This window comes from Podarcis pityusensis (genome assembly GCF_964106645.2).
Source record: "Podarcis pityusensis genome assembly, chromosome: 10".
Taxonomy (NCBI): Eukaryota; Metazoa; Chordata; class Lepidosauria; order Squamata; family Lacertidae; genus Podarcis; species Podarcis pityusensis.
Genome location: NC_138035.1, coordinates 57,329,020 through 57,350,844, shown reverse-complemented (window position 1 = coordinate 57,350,844; position 21,825 = coordinate 57,329,020). Strand labels below are relative to the sequence as shown.

Below are 21,825 nucleotides of genomic sequence, written 5' to 3'. Positions count from 1 at the left end.
GTTTTATGTTTCCGCATTGTGATAATATGCAAGCCACAAAAGACTTTTAATTTCACCTGCAGTGAATTAAATGCCTCGCTCTTTTCATTATCTTCCCACTTCTTTTATCTGAAGAGCTGAAGTGTTTTGTGCGGAGATTTGGATGGAGTATGAACTTTATGGCTATTAGTGAATAATTATAGGCGATCCCATCAATGAGTCTCTATTTTCACTTGTCACATAGCTCCAAAGATCCCTCAGAAGTATGTGGAGAGCGTGGCCTTTTGAATCTCCTCCATGAGAGACCTATAGCTTTCTTTTTCAACAGAATGCGCTTTCCTGTAAAAGGAACAAACTCATCTCATCATTTTGGGAGTTCATTAAAAATATCTGTATAGTGATATGGAGCTTTGGAGACTTTCTTCAAAGTCCTCAGAGATCTTGGCATCTTGGCTTTTTAACGAACATAAATTTTTGTGACATCAAAAGGTTCAGTAGAAAACGGGGGAGGGGGAAGTGCTAGAACAGAAAAGGCTGTTTTATGACTAAGAAACTAAAAATTCTCTCTTCCTCTCTTTCTCTCTTTAAATTATTGAAAATTATTGTCTTGTTCATTGGCGTTCCTACTCCCCAGGATAGCTAGCTCACTAGTAATAATAATGCCATTAAATATCAGCATTTGAAAGCATATAAAACGCTGGAACAGCAGAACAATAAAAAAACACACAAGACAGAATTAAAAGCAACTCTAACAATAAACTAAATGGCATGGGGGAAAATGAAAAAGAAAGAAAAAAGGTATTTCCTGGCAGTGGAAGGTTGTGAGCATTAGTATCAGGCAACTTTTTCTGAGATGGGAACGTTCCAAATGTTGCTACTGTGGTTGAGGGACTTACCCTCAGAGCATAGGAAGTACAGTGGTACCTCGGGTTACATATGCTTCATGTTACAGACTCCACTAACCCAGAAATATTACCTCAGGTTAAGAACTTTGCTTAACTTAGTCATGCTGGCCACATGACCCGGAAGTTGTATGCCGGCTCCCTTGGCCAATAAAGCGAGATGACCGCCGCAACCCCAGAGTCGGCCATGACTGAACCTAATGGTCAGGGGTCCCTTTACCTTTACAGGAAGGAAACAAGTTTGAAAGGATTTCTTCTTTAAATGGAACGCTTAGAGAAAAAACGATTCTATTTTCAAGCAGATGGCCAAGAAAACTGTGCTGCAATTAATATAGTTACAATGGTAGAGGTACAGTAGTACCTCAGGTTACATACCTTCAGGTTACAGACTCCGCTAACCCAGAAATAGTGCTTCAGGTTAAGAACTTTGCTTCAGGATGAGAACAGAAATCGTGCTCCGGCGGCGCGGCAGCAGCAGGAGGCCCCATTAGCTAAAGTGGTGCTTCAGGTTGAGAACAGTTTCAGGTTAAGAACGGACCTCCGGAACGAATTAAGTACTTAACCCGAGGTACCACTGTACCTGGAAAAGGACCTCTGAAGATGACCTCAATTGATGGGCAGGTGCCCATGGGAGTAGGCTGTTTTTGAGGTTCCTGTGCCTCAAACTGTACAGGGCTTTAAAGGAAAGCATCAATACTTCGAATTGAATCGAACAGTGTGTAGCAGAACAAGATAACACAAATGCTGTGAAGCATTGCAACAGTTTCTTAGCACTGACCTGAAAGGCTTGAAAAGCCTATCAAGGTGAGAACCAGTGCAGGTAGCAACTTATTTTCTAGATAGTCAGTCTAGAAGGATAACATGATCAGGTACCTCGACCCGCAAAGACTCAAGGAGAACTAGAATAGGTATTCTGTCAGGATCAGACCCTGTTGGGCCCAAAGCCAGGCCTGAAACCAAGCTCCTAGGATGCTCAGACTAACACAACAAATACCTTGCCCCAACAGATAATATTTTCAGCCAGTTTGTATGATCTTTGGAGTCCTGGGTGGGCTTTAGGACAGGTCCCATGCCTGATTCCTTAGGACAGCTGGGATCACCTCCCCTTGCAAAATATATCAACTACTTCCCGAACCCAGCCAGTCAGGACACACGGCCAACAAGCCAATGATTTATTATTATTATCATTATCATCATTATTAATACCCTGCCCATCTGGGTGGGTTTCCCCAGCCACTCTGGGCGGCTCCCAACAGAATATTAAAAGCATGATAAAACCTCAAACATTAAAAGGGCTGCCTTCAGATGTCTTCTAAAAGTCAGACAGTTGTTTATTATGTTGGTGCTGCACCAAGAGCCCAAGTGGACACAAAGCAGAAATATCAACTTGGCTATGTCCACCTGTCTTCTCTTGTGGCTTCTAGGTCAGCACCCTTCTCCCAGATGAAGTCGTGGATGATAGCTGTTTTGTTTTATGGACTGACATTAACCAGCAACACCAAAAGCGTTGCGAAAAAGATCTGGAAATTTGGGGTAATGACTTCCAGTTGTGGTTGACCTTTCTCATCTCTCTTGGTCCACAGGGTTGTGGTAAGAAGATGTATACTTTCCTGAGAGGAACGAAACAACTGCAAGTGCTTCGGTTTCTTGGAATATCGATTGGGGTCACCCAGATTCTGGCGATGATCCTCACTATTACTTTGCTGTGGGCTCTGTATTACGACCGACGAGGCCCAGGTACAGATCAAATGTTGTCCTTGAAGAATGACACTACACAGCACCTGTCATGTCATTCAGTGGAACTGCTGAAACCTAGCCTGACGAGGATTTTGGAGCACACATCCATGGCAAACAGCTTCACCACACACTTCGAAATGGAGGAACTTTAGGGTGATCGTCCCTTTTGCTAATTGTACATTTGAAAAAGGAGTCTGAGGTCATCATTCTGATTCAGAGAAGGAAACAGAATGAATGGAGATGTTCTTCGTGAATGACAGCGATCCCGGGCTCTTAACCTTCTTATTTCTTAAATCGTTCGTGACCTGAAGGTTCTAGCTATAGTTTTACCACTAAAATATATCTATTGTTTTAAGTACTGAGAGTGAATAGGTTCTGTTTCGTGAGAAGATGTGCATTATATAAAATGCTGGTTGTAGCAGGGCCTTTAAAACTTTTTTAAAAAATATTCAACATTTTAAAATTAAGAAGCATCTGTCAAAAAGAACACATTCAGGTTATCACTTTAGGGCTCTTTGATTCTGTCTGAACTTTTGATTTTAAATGAGTGTGGTAAGAGGTAAGAATGTGGGCAACTTGCTCAGCACCGAGGACTGATCAGTGTTTTCGCTTACTTGTAATTTAAGTAATTTTCATAATCATTTGAAGAAATGGTAGCTGGATGTGTTGCACTCTGATACTCTGATGTGTTGCAAGCCGCAGCTGTTGGATATGTTGCACTCTGATAAGCTTCTTCTGGGGTTGTTAATCACAGCCGAAGGCAGACCCTTCAAAATCTGGAAAAGGGTCTAAAGCCATGAGGTTGGAAAACAGGGATCTCTTTCTCTTTTAAGTGCTTCTTTCTTTCTTCGATTTCAGGAAAAAAAAAATCCAAGATAATCACCTTTCCCGCTCCGTGGACAGAATCCACCTAGACAGGGTTTTGAATCTTACTTTTGATGTTTATGATGGGATGGCATCCTCTGTCATACCTGAGGGAGCCACACTAATTTAAGGACTGTGGCATACACAGCTTTGGAGTGGCTGCTGCTGCTGCTCAGAATTTGCTGTCTGAGGCAGTGCTCTCACTCTGGCTAATGGTAGGACTGGCCTTGGGTGAAAAATATTCAGCTGCAGCTTAGTGAAATCCATGTATCTTAGCTTCCCTGTGTAGCCATAGCCAGTGCAATTCCGAAGTTGGATCTTCGGATCTTTTTCTCCCCCAGCATTTCAAAACCCTGAACATCCAGCCCTCCTACCATGCGCACCTAGACGCACAAAGCCCATATGCCATGGGCAAACTAATTGTTGGTACACAGTTAGTTGTTTGTAAGCTGATAGGACTTGATAAATTGCTAGGAAAGCCTATTGCAACCCCTCTGCTTGGACTTTGTGGAAATTGCCTCTAAAAGATCAGGGATGTTATTTGTATATAATAAGGCATGTGTATGTATAGCAGAACTGAAATCCATATTCACATTTTACTTAACACTTTTAAGTTTTGTAAAAAGAGAAATGTGTTTTTAGCAGTGTCTTGATCTAGCTGTTTTTTTAAAAAAAATAATACAGTGGTACCTCGGGTTACAGACGCTTCAGGTTACGCGTTTTTGGGTTGCGCACTGTTCTCAAACCTGGAAGTACCGGAACGGGTTACTTCCGGGTTTCTGTGCTCGCGCATGTGCAGAAGCGCTAAATTGCGCTTTGTGCATGTGCAGAAGCGCCGAATCGTGACCTGTGCTTGCGCAGACGCAGTGCTGCGGGTTGCAAACATGCCTCCCACACGGATCACATTTGCAACTCGAGGTTCCACTGTATCTGAATCATCTACTTTTTAAATGATTTTTTAATGTTCAAATTAAATTATGTGGTCCAGAGAGATTTTTAAAATGCTAATAAATGAGATATATCTGAAATACCCACTTTTAGGAGAGGAAATTAAGTGGTGAATGGTCTTAGAACTGGATTTATTGAAGAGAGATTCTACATTCTTTCTAAGCAAGGGATCGTGAGGATGTCTTTAATCCTCTTTTTCCTGCCCTGTTCATTTTTTGTTCAGAATGTGTATGGTGTTAACTCTCCCATTGAAGCCAATGATACAGACATGTGTTTAATTCTGGCTTGATTACTCTTCACTTTTGGATTCCTTCCTGTAGCACATGACCTGGTTCATTTTCTAGAATCATCTAGAACTGTTTGTTCCTGTAGAAAGCATTCTGTGGGCCACTGCTTGAAGCATGCTTTAATCTAGATTGCATGGGGAGATGGATGGATGGTCAACACCTGTCCAGCCAGCCTCCCCCAGCCTGGCGTCTTCTATATGTTGTTGGACTGCAGTTCCACCAGCCACACACAGAATGCCCAATTATCATGGATGGTGGGAGTTGTACCGTATTTTTTGCTCTATAAGACTCACTTTTTCCCTCCTAAAAAGTAAGGGGAAATGTGTGTGTGTCTTATGGAGCGAATGCAGGCTGCACAGTTATCCCAGAAGCCAGAACAGCAAAAGGGACTGCTGCTTTCACTGCTTAGCGATCCCTCTTGCTGTTCTGGCTTCTGAGATTAAGAATATTTTTTTTCTTGTTTTCCTCCTCCAAACACTAGGTGCATCTTGTGGACTGGTGCGTCTTACAGAGAGAAAAATACGGTAGTTCAAAACATTTAAGAGGCACCAGATTGGGGAAAGACAACCTTGTTTGTTGGAGTAGGAATTTGGAGCGGTTTATTGGACTGGGAATGAGCAACAGCTTGCCTTGCTTCCCCTTCTCTGGTGGCTTGGGTATAGACCCAGGTTTGTTGAAATACCATTTTATGAGATCCTTGTTAACAAACCAGGATTATACACAGTGCTTGAAACAGCATTTCTCATTCTGGACCTCTGCGGAGACTGCAATTTAACGGAGAAGGAAGTCTTCTCCGAAGCAACATGGTAAAGAGATTAAAATGTATTTATTGAATTGCGAAAAGTGCATCTTACTGTATTTTATGTGTACTATAGAGTTACGGTTGTTTCCACCTAGCCACATTCTTGTTTCACATGTTATAGTAGTTAATTTAAACGCTTGCCAATCCTATGGTAGCTGCTTAAAAGCTGACTTTGTGGCAAATGCCGGCACATGGCAAGCTGAACTTCTCTGGCTTCGAGCCAAGTTGGTCACCCGTCCACTGATGCTCAAAAATGGGTGTGTGGGGGGGGGGGTAACTCTGGGTAGAAACCAAAGGTTGGAGACTGCCGACTTTTGCATTCCCACAATAAACTTGAAGTGGCTGCCATGTGACTCTGAGATATATGAACCCACCTTTAAGCTTCTTTCCTCTTGAGCAGTTTCCCTAAGTGCCTGCAAAGTCAGACCAGGGAACTTCCCTCATGGGATAAAGCCAGCATTGCACTGGCCCGAGTGGAAATTTGTGTCCTTCTATGGTTTTAAAAATTGTTCCAGTTTGCACTCACAGTGCTTCAGGAGGAAAAAAGAGCTATGTGTAATAATAAAACCACTACTGTCGTATATTTTGTCATGGCTTTATTTGAAATGGGAGCTGCCCTCCCATTTTCCTAAGATTCTGCGCGTTGTAGACAGAAACTTTCGCCTTCTTTATATTTAGCTAATACAGTGGTACCTCGGTTTTCGAATGCCTCCGTAGTCAAACGTTTCGGAACTCAAACGCCAAAACCCCGGAAGTAAATGCCTCAGCTTTCAAACGTGCCTCAGAAGTCAAACAGGAAACGCGGCTTCCATTTTGAGTTTTCCGCTTTGAGGCTTCCGCTTTCAGTTTTCGGTTTTCAAATGTTTTGGAACTCGAACGGACTTCCAGAATGGAAGTATTGGTGCTGACCTTTAAAGCTCTAAACGGCCTCGGCCCAGTATACCTGAAGGAATGTCTCCACCCCCATCATCCAGCCCAGACACTGAGATCCAGCACCAAGGCCCTTCTGGCGGTTCCCTCATTGTGAGAAGTGAGGTTACAGGGAACCAGGCAGAGGACCTTCTCGGTAGTGGTGCCTGCCTTGTGGAATGCCCTCCCATCAGATGTCAAGGAAATAAGCAGCTATCCTATTTTTAAAAGACATCTGAAGGCAGCCCTGTTTAGGGAAGTTTTTCATACTTAATGCTGTATTGTTTTTAACACTCAATTGGGAGCTTCCCAGAGTGGCTGGGGAAACTCAGCCAGATGGGCGGGGTATAAATAATAAATTATTATTATTATTATTATTATTATTATTATTATTACTACGTTCGAAAACCAAGGTACCATTGTATTACGGCAAGCCCACAACTTGTGCACATTCACCTTTACACAAAGTAATATAAAAAGGGGCTGGGGTTGTGGGGAAAATTACTTTGGCATTCCCATTCACCATTGAACCCAGTGGGTTTGGGCTATACACAATTTTGGCTTCAGACGTGATCCCTGAAACGTAAGTTGCGGGCCTACTGTATAATGGGAGGGGGAATAACTGCCTCTTTCAAGACAGAGGCCAGCGCATTCTCCCACAAGGATGCCTTTGTCACTCTCTGGACCTAAGATACATCCAGGCTGGGAAAATTATCCCGCATGCCCTCAAACCACCGCAGCTCAAAATAAGATCCCATACAACAAGATGAGACAGTTCCTCGGGGGCCGTCTTAAAACCAGCATTTTATTACGTGGTGCCATTGCAGTGTTTTCACAGATAACAGCACCTCGCCAGCGCCTAGGGTCCAATAACAAATATTTGCCTATAGAACAAACAGACATTGCTTGAGAACTGCCAATCTTTTCTTTATTGCAGGCATGGAGAAATGTCTCTATCTCTGTAGTGCACGCCAATATTTCCTTTAAGAATCCCCGGAACCGGGAGGCAGAAAAGGTAACTGTCAGTCATGTAGACCTGAGCGTGAATATTAACAGATTTGGGTGCATTACAAATGAGGTGAATGAACTCACACGAGTAATTTTGTAAATTTGGCCTCCTTGGGTCTCTGTTCTCCATCTGTACTTTCACTTCACTTAACGGAGCTTTGTCTAGACACATTAGATGGAAAGCTTTGGCAACACGTAAGTACAAATAGTTTTAGAGATCGTGTTTAACGGAGCCCTTTTTTAATCTGCCAATTTACGTAGGTGTCCACAGCCTACTTAAAAAAAATTAAACTACAAAAATAGATGGGGATTTATTCCTGCCCATATGGAAGGCATTCATGATTTCTATTGTAATTTTTCTCCCATACAGAAATATTTGCTTATGCTATATATCAGAATTTTTCATCAGTTGCATAAAATTCAATCTTGACTGCCTTTCGTCTCATGGATTCACTTGCCCAAAGGGCCGTTTTTCATTTGTGCTGAAATAAACTGGTGCCTGGCTTTAGTGAGAGTAGACTCTAAGCCTGCAGATTGTATCTTTTGCACCACAGCTTTCCTCTAGCCAACACTACACTGTAGCTTGTGGTCAAGAAGTAGACTAGGCACATTAAATACGTGGAAGCAGAGATGCTTATGCCATATGTCTTGGTCACTGTGGCGCTGTGGGTTAAACCACTGAGCCTAGGGCTTGCCTATTAGAAAGTTGGTGGTTCAAATTCCCGTGATGGGGTGAGCTCCCGTTGCTCGGTCCCTGCTCCTGCCCACCTAGCAGTTCGAAAGCACAAAGTGCAAGTAGATAAATAGGTACTGCTCCAGCGGGAAGGTAAACGGCGTTTCTGTGCACTGCTCTGGTTCACCAGAAGTGGCTTAGTCATGCTGGGCACATGACCCGGAAGTTGTCTGCGGCCTATAGAGCGAAATGAGCACTGCAACCCCAGAGTCGGTCACGACTGGACCTAATGGTCAGGGGTCCCTTTACCTTTACCTTTATGACTGATGATCAGACTAGAATTATGTGTGTACAGGTGCTGAACAGGATTTGAAGAGACTTCATGCATTATAGGGTGTGTGTGTTTTGCAGTAAAAAGTGTGCTATTTTGAGGCAGTGGAGGAGAGATTGATGTTCAGAAGAAAGTGGTGCTTTTGCCTGCACGATAAGTAGAATGAATGGCATCTCGAATCACATGAGGACCTTTAGCAAAGGTTTCTCACATTCACTTGAGATTCGTTTGAAATACAGGCAGGAGCAAAGCGCTTCCTGAATGAGGTTATTGCAAAACCAGTTGTCCCATTCAAGCATGCAGAAGTTTTATTTAAATATTCCCCAGATGTCCGATTTATTCAGCGTAACACATCTTGTTATACCGCCTTTCCGAAGTACAATATCAGTTTCAAATCTCCCCGCCCCCACTCCATAATTGTCAAAAAAACTCCAACAACCTTGGTTTCTTTTGTGTGATACACAGAAATAATTACATTTCATTTACAGCACAGATGCATTTTACACAGTCGCCAAGTCATTCACTACCGAAAAACAGCATTTAAATCACCTAAAACACAAAAAGAAGTTTTAGCATCTGAATTTCAGAGGGGGGAAAATATAACATTTTTGCATGGGTGATGGGGCCGACGAGCGTTGTGGAAAATCCTTACCAAATTCAAGGGCAGCGGGGGCAGAGAGGGTTGCATGAAGGCCACACTGCTGGAATGTAACCTGTTCTATAAGGAATGTAGCATCTTTAGAGGGCATATTTAAATCCCAGCAGGGTTTCAATAGGGTACAAGATTGGGGGTCTTGCACGCATCCCATCATTGTGCTTCTGCTCTGTTTTCCTCTTGCACAAAAGCCTTTTGTGAAACCGGTGTGGCAGATCTCTGTGTTATAACCTGTTTTTGCATGCAGGTCTCCTGGACCAGGTCTTTAGTCTCCAGGAGTTTTCTGTGGCTGCCATATTCTATCGGCAAATTTAACATTCGTTAAACTCAGTTCAGAAGTACAATGCTACTAAAAGAAGCAGAAGCTGTTGCAGTTTCAGATTCAGAAATTGACACAAATTGCAAACAAAGCGAGTTATCGTCAAAGTTAATTGGAGGGAGGGTTTGTAAACCTTGAGCTGCCCTTTCTTGCTTTCTTTTTTTTTAAGAGTCCAGAGCAGATCGCGCACTCCCTGCATGGTGAGGCAAGCCGAGGGCTGCTTCACCATTTTCCAGCGCATTATATGAAAATGTTCATATTCCGCAGGAGTAAAGGGTTACAGCGGCAGGTTGTCAAAATGGAACTGCGTTTCTGTGGCTGAAGAATGAAATGATTGTGTGGTTTCAGTGGAGTCACTTAGAAAGATTACAGCAGAGAGCAGAAAACTCTAGCTTTGCATATTATAAAAAACGTCGGTTGAGTAAAAATGGCCAGATGTCACTTGCAAATGCTGTAGACTCTTTCTAGTGTGTGGAAATGAATGAGTGTTCCAATGCAAATGATTAAAATTATGCCTAAGTATCACAGCTTATCTGCTTTCTTTTATAAAACAAAACAAAAACAACCCCCCCCCCACCAATTTGACTGTTTTGAGTAACGTTTCCTATGCAAACTTACCTGGCAGGAAGCCCCATTGAAAATCTTCTGCACAGACACATAATGTAACTGATAGGTTATCGGACTAGTTCAGTATCTACCACAGCGTCTCGTGTGAAATACCACCAATTGGTGCAAACATAAGCCCTGGCAATGGGGGTTGGAGAGAGGGAGGAAGAGGAGGGCTGGGCTCCTGTTTCCATAACAATTGTATAGAAGAGGGGATTTTAGCAGATGCCTCTATCTGCCTAGTTCTTAGGCACAGTCCTTAGATCGCTCTGTTTTGCATCTGGCCACCCTACTGGCAAAAGACTTACTTCTGGTGCACTGAGTACCAGCAACTTAAGCGCTAAGATGAGCGCATTTTGGTGAGGATAATTTCCAGGGCAGATACATGCGGCCTAGGTGAAAAAAATGCCAGAAGAAGCAAAAGTTATTTCACTTTCTGCCTTGCATTCATCATTGGTCTGTATATATACACATACATACATCGGGTTACATACGCTTCAGGTTACATATGCTTCAGGTTACAGACTCCGCTAACCCAGAAATAGTACCTCGGGTTAAGAACTTTGCTTCAGGATGAGAACAGAAATTGTGCTCTGGTGGCACGGCAGCAGCAGGAGGCCCCATTAGCTAAAGCGGTGCTTCAGGTTAAGAACAGTTTCAGGTTAAGAACGGACCTCCGGAACGAATTAAGTACTTAACCCGAGGTACCACTATATATATATATATATATATATATATATATATATATATATGCAAGAAATCTACAATTTCTTTTATTAACCCCCCCAACCCCCCCCCCCACACCTCTTTTAGAACCAGGCTCCAAAAAAGGAGTTTTACCTGTGCAACCAATGATACCTGCATGAACATGTCTCTGTTGCCCTGGCTTAATCCCTGTGATCCTCTGCTCTTGTATGTATAACATTATGACAATTCGTTTCATTTCCCCTTGATTCAGTTTCAATGGAGGGGGAGCCACACCAAAGGGAGATATTTTCCTGCCCACTCCGAGAACTATTACTCTTAATGCACTGATATAGCATGGCTAATCCATCCAGAGGACTGGGCTGGGAGAGCCTATAATTCTACATACCCCATCCCCTCTCTTATAAATGAGCCTCTGATCCAATGTTGTGGCAATGTGAAATGTATTTGGGTGTGATGCTGGTCACATAATGTTACAGTAATAGATGTAACTAACCCATACTAGACAAATTGTTTGGGAATAGATGAGGATGGCATCTGATGACCAACATCCAATATATTATTTTTAATATGACATAATTGCAGACAAGAAACTATGTAAGGACATCCTTACTTCCATACAGCAGTGTATTCAATGACTAGATGAAGACACATCTGTTAATACACAATCATATAGGACCCATTCTAGCAGAGGTGCTATATAAATCTATTTAGTAATTTCTTGAGAAGCACCTTCAATGTTTGGTTAAACGTTCTTACTTAGAAATATCTTGAAGATTTGAAATGATGAAAAACAACAACAACCCACCATGTTCCTAAACAAATTAGCAACGATGGAGGAAAGTTACTTTTCTGGAAACAGCATTTTAAAAATCCTTTGGACAATGAAACAAACAAAGAAAAAAAAATTAAACAGTAAAGTTTGTGTATTGTTCCTACAATTATATGAGTAATCCTATTGGGGTACATCCTTTGACATCACTGTTTTTTTTGCAAAATTCATCCTTGTCAGGGTATTGCATTACTAAGTGTTTCCGACTACAGATTTGACAATCAACATTTTCGTAATCCTCTGCAAAATTAACTTGCATGTCTCCCAGTGCTCAGCTTGTCTAATAGTACAACATAACAGCGACGTTTTAGAGATGTTAATCACTAAACCAAGTGATTGTCACTTTGGATGAGATTTACATTGTATCACTGCACTAGGAAGACTGTCGTTTTCAGGAAACATAAAAGATGGTGTTCATAAAACAGGGTTTCTCAGTTAATTTATGGAAACCCTTGACATTCAAAGAGGACAGAAATGCAGCGAAAGGCAATGGTTGGCTTTAAGGAATTACAGGGTAATGAGAATTAAATAAACTTTAAAAAAACAACCAAAAGCTAACATCTGTGACACAAAAATTTTGCTTTTGAAATTATTCAAAACATTTTCCTACAACAGAAAATACTTTACTGTCTATCCGGGTGATTATTTTACCTGTGTAGCTGAATTTGTGCAGTTTTATACATAAAGGCCTGATTCCTGATACAACAGGTGTATGTTGAATTATTGCAGTTGTAACAGTACCAAGGAAGCAAGCGAAAAGAATGATAGATGCTAAACTAACTGAACACCTCAAGTTCACTAATGCATGTTTCAAGTGAGAAATACTTCATTTCCCCCACAAGAAAGGAAGTTATTTGCACAACCATGGAACATTAACAATCAGTTTTTTTGTAAGTGCACAGAAATGTCCCTTTTCTACAGTAAAATGTTATCATGCCTAACCTGAAATAAACAACAGAAGTAAACTCAGATCACAGCTCCAAAGAATTTTCACATGCATTATGGTTGTGTTTCTTTCAATCGATACAAATATTGTATGAGCCATTTTCTCACTATCTCTTTTAAACTCACTTGGTCATGGGTTCATGGTTTATCAACAGGAAAAAGGAGGACACATTATTAAAACTTCATTTCCAGTCTTGGTTTTGCATTCATTTGGAACTGTCTGACTGGTGGGTTGCCGGGTGCGGTTTTTTTTGTTTTTTAGATATTTTATCAAAAAGATTTTTCATGGTAAGAAGAAGCATCAATGGGAGACCTTTCATTGTGCTCATAGAGTAAATCAAAAGAGTCACAGAAGAGTTTGCTCCAGAAAAGTTCAAGTGATGTGTAGAAATTCCATTTGGTTGCCCAAAGCACACAGTTCAATATGGAAAACCCCAAACGTTTTGCATCTCCAGAAACTCAAATTTTCTTTCTTTTTCTTGTTTGCCATTCCACTGAACAAAGAGTTGTTGTGTCCCTCTTTCTTCGGGATCTTATGCTCTTGGCCGCAGTTCAGCTTCCGAGTGGTCTTTATTCTAACTGTTTTATAAAGCAGATACTCTGACTATGTTTCCTCCTGAGTACCTTGGAGATTCCGGTCTATCGTCTCCCTCCGGTGTAGTCACAGGCGGTGTTGGAATGCTGATTATTGCTGTGGTTACATAAGGCTGCTCACAGTTTAGTTTAACACACTCTTCCATTTTGGCATTTAAACTGGATCGGCTAGAGAAGTTTAAAAAAACAAACAAAAACAACAACCAATGGATAAAAAAAATTATACAAATGTCCCATCTGCTTAGTGTTTTCTATTCAATTCTGGTATGTCACAAAAGCATCCCGGTTGCATGTAGGATGCAACTCAAATGTCTATTATCTCTTCCAATGCTTATTCTACTGTTCATCCACCAGCCTCAACACATTTTACATGGAAGCAATTAGGAACCATGTCTTCATTGTAGATAAGAAAGAAACACAGCACTACAAAGGTAGGCAGGTCTGTGAAATCACCATGAACAGAACACCAAGGCGGTTTTCTGGTCTACAGCTTCATACTGGTCCTAGTGACTGGTGGCATCTCAGGTGGTTGTATTTGCTGTTGAGAGTAATGGAACAGCTGACCTCAGTTACTAACATTAGATAACCAACTTAGATATCATAGATGTTATAAGTGCGGACACCTGAGTCACAGACATGTGTAATTCATCTATCTACATTCATTTCAGCGGAGGCCACCATATTGGGGTGCAAAGAAGTGCTTGAGACATGTCACACATGCAAAACTCTGTGTGCCTGTCAGTGTATACAAATCTTTGAATTGCAGCAGATTTTGGTGCACCAAATTACTTTTTGGGTTGTTTTGGAGGCTATTATTACAACATGGTTATAAGCTTTCACAAGACCAATGCACCTTATTAAAATGCCCTCAAAGGTTAGCATATTTCGCCTTTACCATTTTACAAAAAAAAGGTCATAAATCTCAGTCATATTATGTACATGTTATGGATATGAGAATCTTTCAGTATATGACTAATATTAAGTCTTGATAATGTTTATTTAATAGATTTCTTTTCTTTTCCTTTTAAAAAAACACCTCTCCCATGTGATATGGTATGAGATCAGTTGATATGCCTTTAGTCACAATATTGCCCAGTGCCATGAGTAAGTTCAGTGCTTATCTACACAGCAATATTTTCTCAATAAAGATTTTCAATCCTGGTGCAGTTAAGATTTTTTTAAAAATGAGGTCATCTATCAAGGGGAAGTATGACAAATGGTCTTGTGAACAGCTATCTGTAAACATACTGACCATATTGAATTCATAGGTGTTTTCAGTTCATTTGTGCCTTGTCACAATGGGACTACTCAAAGTCTCTCAAAATGTGGTTTCCAGTAGAGCCCAACATTTTACACAAATGATTTGCTTTGATAATTTAAAAGAACCGACATTCATTCACTGTTCCTCTGCCAGTTAAGAACTTCAAAATCGTTACATTCAAGACTAGGAAACGGCTTTCCTCGTAACATTACAGAACACAGGTTATGACCCCAAACGGAGCAATATTTTGCGCGGACACACACGCACACACACACACACACACACACATGCTCCATGCCATTCTTTGATAGGCAGGATCAAACATCATGTTATCTCTGCCTGGAGAGCGAACATAATGCTATCTCTGTCTGGGGTCATTTTTAAGCTGAAGTACCTGTTAGACAGAGGTGTTCTTTCCATGCATCTGATCTGAATGGTACTGAGTTCTTGGACACTACTTGGGCGACTGCCAGTTAGGTTAGCGTTTGGGATGCGGAATGTCTTTTTATGTCTCCGTGAGCAGCAAGAGCTCGTCACTCCATGTTGAGAAGAGAGGGAAGGACTATGGCTGGATTGCCTGTTGGCAGCGGACACCTCCATGCAGCTTTCTTCGTAGGTTTGTTCATCCAGGAAGTCGTGATTCTGCTCAACATGATTTAGAAAGGAAAACAGCGTTAAATCTGAAAAGCGGCTGTGATAAATGAAAGTTTCCCCATGGCACAAGATTCGGCCTCGTTCATATTTCATGGGAAGAGAGCTGGTTTGCTTATTTAATAAATTTAGTAGCCCAACTGTTCAAAATACAATGTTTTCCCATGGCAGCTTACAACATTTTAAATAATTTAGAACCGTATCAAAATATAAGCAATGTAATCAGAAGCACGATAACAGCAGAAGGAAGGGTGGGGGGGGGACCCAAATTCTTCTATATCGTTTGCTTCCTGCCCAATATATCACAGTCAGCCATATCGGTAACAGACTTAAAACAAAAATACTGCCAATTGAACTCCCTTCACTAAAAGTAATTTAAACAAAAGCATCACAGAGCCCAAGTAAATAAGGCAAGGAGCAAAAACAAGGTCCCCTTCTGATTCAGATTTCTATAGCTTATTTAAAAAAATGGCATCATTAGGGCTGCTAACTTGAAGTCTGGCAGACCCAAACTTTGCTCAATTTCATGCTGCAACACTCTGAATTGCATTTCAGTCTGCTATATGTATGCTTCAAAACATGATCCAGTGCAGTGCAGAGTAAGTAAAGGGACCCCTGACCATTAGGTCCAGTTGTGGCCGACTCTGGGGTTGCGGCGCTCATCTCGCTTTTTTGGCCGAGGGAGCCAGCGTACAGCTTCTGGGTCAGGTGGCCAGCATGACTAAGCCGCTTCTGGCGAACCAGAGCAGCGCACGGAAACGCCATTTACCTTCCTGCCGGAGCGGTACCTACCGTATTTTTTGCTCTATAAGACTCACTTTTTCCCTCCTGAAAAGTAAGGTGAAATGTGTGTGCGTCTTATGGAGCGAATGCAGGCTGCACAGCTATCACAGAAGCCAGAACAGCAAGAGGGGGTTGCTGCTTTCACTGCGCAGCGATCCCTCTTGCTCTTCTGGCTTCTGAGATTCAGAATATTTTTTTTCTTGTTTTCCTCCTCCAAAACCAAGGTGCGTCTTGTGGTCTGGTGCGTCTTATAGAGCAAAAAATACGGTATTTATCTACTTGCACTTTGACGTGCTTTCGAACTGCTAGGTTGGCAGGAGCTGGGACCGAACAACGGGAGCTCACCCCGTCGCGGGGATTCGAACCACTGACCTTCTGATCAGCAAGTCCTAGGCTCAGTGGTTTAACCCACAGCGCCACCCGCGTCCTCGCAGTGCAGAGTACGGATGGTAAATAGGAGTGCACATATAACTGTGCTTTTTTTAAAGTTAAAAAACCCAAGGTGCCAGCACTCATGCTTTTGATCAAAATGCTGTATGTGCCAGCACAAAATGGCTGCCATGCAGGTCAAAAGAATAAGCAACAGTACTTCCTGTGGGTGAGCCCTGTCACAAAAAAGCCAACCTTTCATCTTTAACAGACACTATTTTTTAAAGGGATCAAATCTGGCGCTGTGGAACTCCTCATAACTCAGATTCGTTCGGCTGCCAAACTCAAGGCAGTGGCCCTGAGACATCAGGTGGCTTTTGAACACAGGAGCTTCATCCACACCTGACTGAGCTTCCAGGAGCAGATGAGGCTCATGTCATTGAAAGCGATGAAAACAAACACCATACAATGGTCCAGTGTGGAATACAAGAGGCTACGTTTTCTATTTCGCAGTGAGCAAAAGCGAAAAAGAAAAATGCATATAATAAAACCACTACTGAACTCAAAGTTCTCTTCTTCCAACAAAGGGAGCTTCCTCCAAGTCAGGAAGCCTTCCCCCATTGGAGGAAGTGAGTTTTTGCAGCCAACCTAGTACAATTTTGCCAGCAGAATTGTCATGTGGCGTTTTTGGTATCTGCTGAGATACGTGGTGTTGCAATTCCAATAGCCAGCATGTTCAGATTTCCCCTTGGATCTATCTTCTTTCTTTTTGTTGTCAGGACTCAGGAACGGGGATGTGAAGTTCAGGATATGGAAAGGGGCAAGTATGAACAGTGCTGCACACTTTGCTGGAGGGAGGCAGTGGTTACTACGGATGACCCTCCAAATTTCCCTATTTTTCAGGGAGAGTCCTAGATTTACAGAAGCTGTCCTAGTTTCTGATTTAATCCCAGAATGTCCTGTATTTCCTCAGGGCGTCCCTATTTTCATCAGAGAAATGTTGGAGGGTATGGAGTTATTCAACCCCCAAGCTAAGGAGATACAACCTTTAGAAGACATCTGAATGAAAGCCCTGTGTAAGGAAGTTTTTTAAATATTTTATGTTTTTATATTGTATATGTTGGAAGTTGCCCAGAGTGGCCCAGTCAGATGGATGGAGTATAAATAATAAAATTATGATGATGATGGAATAGGATGTCCCTATTTGGATCAGAAAAATGTTGGAGAGTATGCAACTCAGCCCGCGAATTATCTGATCAAGCTGTTCATAGGTTAAACTGAGCTATTAATCATTCAAGCACAGCGGTATTCTCAACAGAGTTAATAAAAACACAAATGAGTGCCATTTTTCCATATAAATTCTGCCACCAAAATAATTTCAGGAAACTGCCACTTCATGAAATTTCACTTGCTAAGTATGATGAAAATCTACTTCATCAGAGCAGTTCTTAACTAAGAGCAACAAGAGAACAGGAAATCAACACCATATTTATTTTTCTCAGATCACAAGGAAGCTGCAGGTTTATCATCTTACCGTGGTTTTTTCCAGACAGTGCAGCAGGTGGTGGTGCTGGATTTCAAAGGAAGAACCAGATTTGCTAACAAAGGCCTCTTGTTCATCACCGCATAACTGTTAATACATTGAATATTATATTTTTCTCAGTTGTGAAGAAATAGACTTTAAACTAAGTTCTTGATCAGAGCACATCTGGACAATTTATAAAGAGATCTGTTTTGTGGAAATACCAATTAATATAAAATAACTTGCGCATATCCACTGATCATTAGATTTCCTCGAAAAATCCTTTCAATGAGCCCCCATCCCTGCTAATAACCTGATTCACAGTTCATTTCAGGTGAAGTATTCGGTTTTAAGACCAAGAAAAGTGGAAGCATTTAAGCAAATGACCGGTTTGCCCTCCACAGTAGCTGTTGATCAAAGCTATCCTCTATGAAGGATCCTTTTGACATTCTAAGCCTTTTAAAAAAATACGTCTACGCTGGTTATCATCAATATATGTTGTAAAAAACTCCATATGTTAAGTAACATAGCTGCACACTTTGCAGCACAATCTAAAGGCGTCTCAAAGGATAGCCAGCAATTATTAATGCTCCAAAGCTTTCCTGAATAAATGGGCTTTAGAAAATCACCTCAATGTCAGGAGGGAAGAATATAGACCTGCACCTCTTGAGGGAAGTGATTGCAGAATTCTGGAACTGCTAGTGATAAAGGTCCTCCTGTTTGGTGCAGATGACTTCACCTCTTACATTAAAGTGGGCAGGTTAGCAAACTGCTGCTCACAAGTTTGTTTAGATGTGGGTTTACACTCTGTCTTCCATCTCTTTGCCTGCCCTTTAACGTATGTGATGCAATAATGTGCGATTTAGCAGAGGAATAAGTGAACAGAAAGAGCGTCAGGAATGGATAGATCAAGAGGAGATAAATTGCAGGAGAGGGACTGTGATGCAAGCACATCCTCATTATAGCAGGGACCAGTCATCTGTAATATACTATACATCAAAGTTGCAGACCAGTATGAAACTTGGTGGAGACCAGCAGGCATTTGGTCCATGCTATTTAATGGTGTGTCTGCCTGGATTAATCTATCCTGGTGAGTTATAACGTTATAAATGCGTTATACAAATGTGACACCAGGGGGCACTGTACAACAGCCAATGGGAAATTGCAGAGAGCTATATAATGGGTTTTTCCCCACCTCTTAACTTTTTTGTATCAGTGTGTAGATCCAGCCCCTGTCTGTATGCGAAGGGGAGATGCTTTCTGGACGGCAGCTACAAACTCTTGGGAGCTGTATTGGAGATTCACAGGATGAAGGCTGCTTTCAGAGCTGAACGGGCAGGGCTCCATCACCTTCAATAAATTGCTGACTGAGTCCCAAGGGAAACCTGGCTGTCACAGCTTCCTCTTAGGAAGCACAATGCTTCCTTCCTCAGCCTGACTGTCATTCTGTGTTTGGAGGCCTCTGATGTGAAACAGAACACGGATTGCTGGGCTATTATTGAAGGCTTCTTCCGAATTTAGAATGCACACGCTCATTACCTGGTTACTGAGCAAGCCGTTCCTTTTGCTCTGCATGTATGCGTTTGCAGTCCCACTCTTCGCAGCATGGATCCTAGCGAGCCTGGCTTTCTGTGTTGGGGGAGGGGGGAGGGAATGAGGATAAGAAAGAAATGTCACTTGCCTTGGTATCCTTCATTCTGTTTTCAAAGGAAGATAACAAAGCTAATTGGAATTGCGTTTCTGTGAATAGCAAGGTCCCTAATCACGGAAGGGACTCTTTCAACTGGGCTTTCAGGTGCGGGCGCTTTCAGATTTACAATGCAAATGAGCAAGAAGCATTTGTTTCTCAGCATGCATCAGCCAACGAGAACAATGAATGGTGTTTACACGCATTTTCACATTAGACATGTTGTTTCTCCATTTTTCCGTCACCACGATCATGCTGTTGCTTGTACGTCAAGGTCAGAAATGCTGCTTTCATCTCACTTTAATTACTCCATTTCTAAAGGTTCCTTCGGAGAAAAGGACAATAAGCCAAAAAGAATGCGTCGCTGTTAAACTGCTGTGAGGTGGCACACACAATTGCTCAGAACATTCTGATTTGTGGTAGAACATCTGCATAGCACAAGGAGAGCTAAACCAGTGGATGTCAATTTCTTTGAGTACAGGGCCTTGTGATACGACAGCAGTGTACACACAACAAGGCTTGGTTGATGGGACTTTGCTTGGATAAATGCCCCAAACACTGAAGAATTCAAACAAAAACCTTCATATTTGAATAACCTACTTTTAATTTCCATTATCAAGGCAATCCAGGAATGTCCACCTTAAATTCAAAGCACAAACATCAACAATAATGTTTCAAGGGTTAGTAAAAAGAAGTGTAAGACCCTGTGGCTAAGAAGCAGTAGTCTAAGCAAATCATGTTAGATAAAAGCTCTTGAGTTCTAACTCTCTTCTCAAGCTATCATATATCCCATAACACTTGAAAATGAGGCTTATATGTCTTTCTTAATAATTGCACAGTTTTGCAGGAACTGACATAGAAGAAACAGTTGCTCTTAGGGTAAAGAAAATATACATCAGTGTTTAATATGGAGCCATTCTCAGCAAAGCATTTGGATTCTCCTTCTCATATCAGAGGCCAAAGAGACCAAGGAGGATGGCGATTCTTCAGTTGTATTATGCATCAAATTTGTTCTAGTGCAACTTTGTTGAAAGCTACCATAAGGGAGGGTAAGATGAGGAAAGGACTGGGTGCAGCTTGGCTCGCCCATCTGCATACAACTTTCTGAAGTGCAGTGACTTTCTAACTAAGACACACTGCATATGCTAGGACTGACCGACTTCAGTTTTCTTGAGGGTTATTCTATTCTCCAGATAGTCATTTGATGGTGCAACCCCCTCTCTCCCTCCCAGATAGTGCTTAATTTATAATAACTGGCAGAAGCTAGCAGCAATGACTTCACAAGTATGCAGGATGTAGCCTGGGACAGACCTTTACTTGGATTGGGCTGCGAAGAATGGCTGTCCTTCTGGGAAGACAGATCTGTGGAAGACTGGTAGGTAGACAATAGTAAGTCGGGCCTGAAGCTTCAAATTGATAACGATGAAAGTGGGAGCGGGAGATGTGAGGAAGTCCAAAAAAAAATAAATGTGAAACTATGTTAAGATATTTGCTATATTGTCTGTTACATTTATTTTTATTGTAAACTCCAATAAATATTATATTTAAAAAAAAATGAAGCTTCAAATTGATGTCTCAAGGTCCCATTTAGGGATGTGATTGCTCTTCAGGCACAATGACTGGCTCCACAACCTGTGTCATTGCTATGATAAATCAGGGGTGTAAAACCTCTGGTTCTACCCAACCTTCTGTGATGTTCCACCAGCACCCAGATCAATTTATCAGGGCTTGGCTAACATGCTAGATTGCAAAGCGAAAGGCACAGATACTAGAAATGCTGCTCTTGAAGTGGGCTTGGGAAATAACTTTAGGGGACTGGAAGGTGAATTTACAATTCTTCTCAGGCTCAGATTTAAATCCGAGCCAGAGAAGAACTCCTGGCTTCCTGTTTCTTCTTTTCACACCAGGCCTCCCTAACTCCCAAAGGCACTACTGTACTTCAAGCCCTGACTCTCTTAAATATTCTCCCTTTACTTATCTGGGATGAGAGCAGTGGTGGCTCATGGGGAGACCCACTCTCCGTAGCATGCTAATCCTTTGGTTTTGTAGTCTTCTCAGAACTAAGGAGGCAATCCTTGAGAAGAATATGAATCCCCATGCCTTTCCCCAGCGCAATAAGCTGATGGAAAGAAAGGGAGAGAAGTTATGGAGGGGAAGAGTAGCAGGAAGGTGGGTCTTTCTCTGCTAGTCCTTTGCCACAGCTGCCCAGGTAAGGAAAGAGAAGAGGGTGGTCATGTTTTGGGAAGTGGAGTATTGGAGGAAATTTACCACCCCCCAGGTCATTTCTAAGTCAATTCAGCATTGGCTTTGGAGAGCTGAGCCATCTCTTAAATAAATAAAATAAATCCCGTGCTGTTTTATTTTAAAATGACTCTCAGTCCCATGTTGATAACAGCTGGGTAGGAGTCTCATCAGGGCTGATATTTTAGTCCTGGTAGGTCCCTGCAACTAGTTTC

General features: G+C 41.8%; 2 protein-coding genes across 4 annotated transcripts in view; one reads left to right on the top strand and one right to left on the bottom strand.

Moving 5' to 3' along the window:
- Positions 1 to 6,100, top strand: part of TSPAN12 (tetraspanin 12) — an 85,127-nt gene extending 79,027 nt beyond the window's left edge. For all 3 annotated transcript variants that reach the window (XM_081023837.1, XM_081023836.1, XM_081023838.1), the window contains one exon: positions 2,465 to 6,100. In XM_081023837.1, coding sequence (XP_080879963.1) covers positions 2,465 to 2,770 — 306 coding nt within the window. In that variant the 3' untranslated portion in view covers positions 2,771 to 6,100. The remainder of the gene's footprint in view (positions 1 to 2,464) is intronic.
- A 5,997-nt stretch (positions 6,101 to 12,097) lies between these two features.
- The window catches only part of KCND2 (potassium voltage-gated channel subfamily D member 2), a 295,335-nt gene continuing 285,607 nt past the window's right edge, over positions 12,098 to 21,825 (bottom strand). The window contains exons 4-7 of the mRNA XM_081023669.1: positions 19,222 to 19,311; positions 17,695 to 17,790; positions 14,752 to 14,999; positions 12,098 to 13,264 (exon numbers count right to left, since the gene is read on the bottom strand). Of these exons, the coding sequence (XP_080879795.1) occupies positions 13,087 to 13,264; positions 14,752 to 14,999; positions 17,695 to 17,790; positions 19,222 to 19,311 (612 nt within the window). The 3' untranslated portion in view covers positions 12,098 to 13,086. The remainder of the gene's footprint in view (positions 13,265 to 14,751; positions 15,000 to 17,694; positions 17,791 to 19,221; positions 19,312 to 21,825) is intronic.